The sequence below is a fragment of the Lactuca serriola genome, chromosome 6 (assembly GCF_051521515.1).
Source record: "Lactuca serriola cultivar US96UC23 chromosome 6, Lser_US96UC23_V15, whole genome shotgun sequence".
In the NCBI taxonomy this organism is placed as follows: domain Eukaryota; kingdom Viridiplantae; phylum Streptophyta; class Magnoliopsida; order Asterales; family Asteraceae; genus Lactuca; species Lactuca serriola.
Genome location: NC_136413.1, coordinates 173,910,038 through 173,912,448, shown reverse-complemented (window position 1 = coordinate 173,912,448; position 2,411 = coordinate 173,910,038). Strand labels below are relative to the sequence as shown.

General features: G+C 39.2%; 1 protein-coding gene across 1 annotated transcript; it reads right to left on the bottom strand.

The window, feature by feature from the left end:
- Window positions 1-238: 238 nt before the first annotated feature.
- Window positions 239-2,132, bottom strand: LOC145057408 (ethylene-responsive transcription factor RAP2-13-like). Its single transcript, XM_079005241.1, has one exon. It carries the CDS (start codon window positions 1,564-1,566, stop codon window positions 565-567), a length of 1,002 nt encoding a protein of 333 aa, XP_078861367.1. The 5' UTR covers window positions 1,567-2,132; the 3' UTR covers window positions 239-564.
- Between the last annotated feature and the right edge of the window lie 279 nt (window positions 2,133-2,411).

Genomic DNA, 2,411 nt, shown 5'->3' with positions numbered 1-2,411 from the left:
ATTTTCTCAAATGGAAAAACGTTTTCTTCGACAATATTTTTCTTAATTCCTTCTCGTTAACATCATATGCTGTCATCTTTTAGAAACTTCACGTTTTCTTCATTTCAAATTTATTCACATAAGCAAAAAGAAAAAAAGTTAAAAACTATAGTATTTACTTATTCTAAAATATGTTCATCATATGAACAAATGTGTTTTTCGTTTTTTATCATAATCATTAAACGTCATTAGATCAAAATAAAATAAAAATCAATAAATATTCGATTAGGGTAACTTGCAAACAAGAAACACCTTAATATGTTGGACAAAGGACACAAATGGGATTTCATAAATACTCCCAAAGTCCAAACCAAAATATAAACAAAAATAAATTACGAATTTACTAAACTACCCACTAGAGTGAAGTGGTGAGCTCTGTAATTTCCAAAAACTCCATTACAGTTGGCTCCCAACCTCCCTACCAAATTACAAAAACAAACCATTACTAATCCTAGGAATTACAAATATGCCATCTGCCTACGAAATTACAAATATGCCCTTCGCTATTACAAGATTCTGGTTTCACTAGATAGAACCCCAGTCGATCTCATACGACGGATACTTCTCCAGTGAGAAATTCTCCGACCAAGCATTGTCGTCCTCCGTGAACTCCGGGAACGTCAGATCAGACGACGGCGATGAGTTTCCCGATCCGGCGTACCCTTCGCTCTCACAACCTTCCACCTTCACAGCCTCTTGCGACAAAACAGTTGCTGTTGCTGTCTTCCCCGATGACCGCCGTGAACCGGCCTTCTTAGTGCCGTCCACGGACTTCCCCTCCGCCAAACACTGACAAATCGTCTGTAGCTTGGCGACGACAGAAGAATGCAACGGCTTAAAGTCGGTGACATAAGAGCCGTTTTGCCGAAGCTGCGGAAAGTTGAGCCGGGCGTAGTCTCCACGGAGCTTATACGCGGCTTTATCATATGCCAACGCCGCTTCCTCCGCAGAGTCGAATGTACCCAACCAAAGCCGGGTCCGGCTCTTGGGTAAACGGATCTCGGCGACCCATTTTCCCCAGTGCCTTTGCCTCACACCCCTGTAAAGCTTCGGGGGTTTCGGAGGTGACCCGGATTGTTTTACGGGTACAGGATCAGGATCTTGAGCCATGAAATTCAAGTTAGTCTGTGGCCATTGTGTGGGTATTTCCATCTGGGTTTGGATCTGGTAAATCTGGGATTCGGATAACTGGTTCAAGTTCAACCCGAGGGAAGAACCGGGTTGGTCGTACACAAACCGGTCTTGGATTGAGTAATCCGGGAAGAAACCGGTTTGTTGATGGGTGGTGGGGACGTAAGAAGAAGATGAAGGAAATGAGTCGAAAGATGAAGAAGGGTATGGATAAGAGGCAGAAGGTGTAGAGAAAGGAAGGGTATTTTGGTAATTAGAAGACGCCATTTGAGAATAAGAAGAAGAGGAAGGTGAGGCACTTTTATAAAAAGGTTCAAGTGCCTCCATTAATTCACCACCAGCTGTTGATTGCTGAAACTCATTGTTATTCCAGAAATCCATGGCAGTAGAAGCCATTAATCTACTTTTTTCAGATTAAATTTACAAAAAAAAAAAAAAAAAATGATTTTCCAAGATTTAAAAGACCTGGAAAACCAAGAAGAAAATAAAAGAAGGGTTTTTTTTTCAAATAATCAAAAACCCTTTTTCAAGAAACAAAAAATAAAAAATGAAAAAAAATAAAAAATCAACCTTTAGGGAACAAAAACAACCCAGAAAAGGTGATTTTAATCAAAAGAAATAGAACCCAATTGAAAAAGATGGATCGCTATTCTGAAAAACACCTGACTCTGTCTTTTAAAAAAAATAAAATCATATAAAGTTTGTTCTTTTGTTCATAATAATCTTGAAAATCATTTAAAAACAAACCCAAATCAATTGTAACTTTTTTTGCAGTTGAAAGACCAGATGATTTACAGAATGGGACATACAGAAGCGGGGATTACAGAGGGGGGAGTTAAATGAAAATTAAGAAAACCAGCGAAAAAAATAAAAGAAATCTTTTCTGTGTGTGCTTTTAAGTGTGTGTGTGTGAGAGGGATGTAGAAGATGAAGAAAAAGAAGAAGAACTCTCAAACCTCACTTTTGTGTTTGAGTAATCGGTGAAAGAGATATGGTTGGTTTTATAGGGGTGTAGGGGTGGGTGAAGTCCACTAGGTTAATTAACCTGATGAGATAACCATGGTTAGGTTCGCATATTGTTTCTATTTTTGGAATTACATGGTGACGCAGGTTCCAGGTCAATCTGGTAGGGTGATGTGGGTAATAACGCGTCTAGGATATCGACAAGTGCCAGTTAAAACATAACACGTGCCGGTTAATATCTCTGGAGGTTGGTCTAGCTTTTAAGCTATGCCTTTGAC

Bases quoted from the DNA above. Each gene is read 5' to 3' on its own strand.
- LOC145057408 (XM_079005241.1), bottom strand. From the start codon at position 1,566: ATGGCTTCTACTGCCATGGATTTCTGGAATAACAATGAGTTTCAGCAA.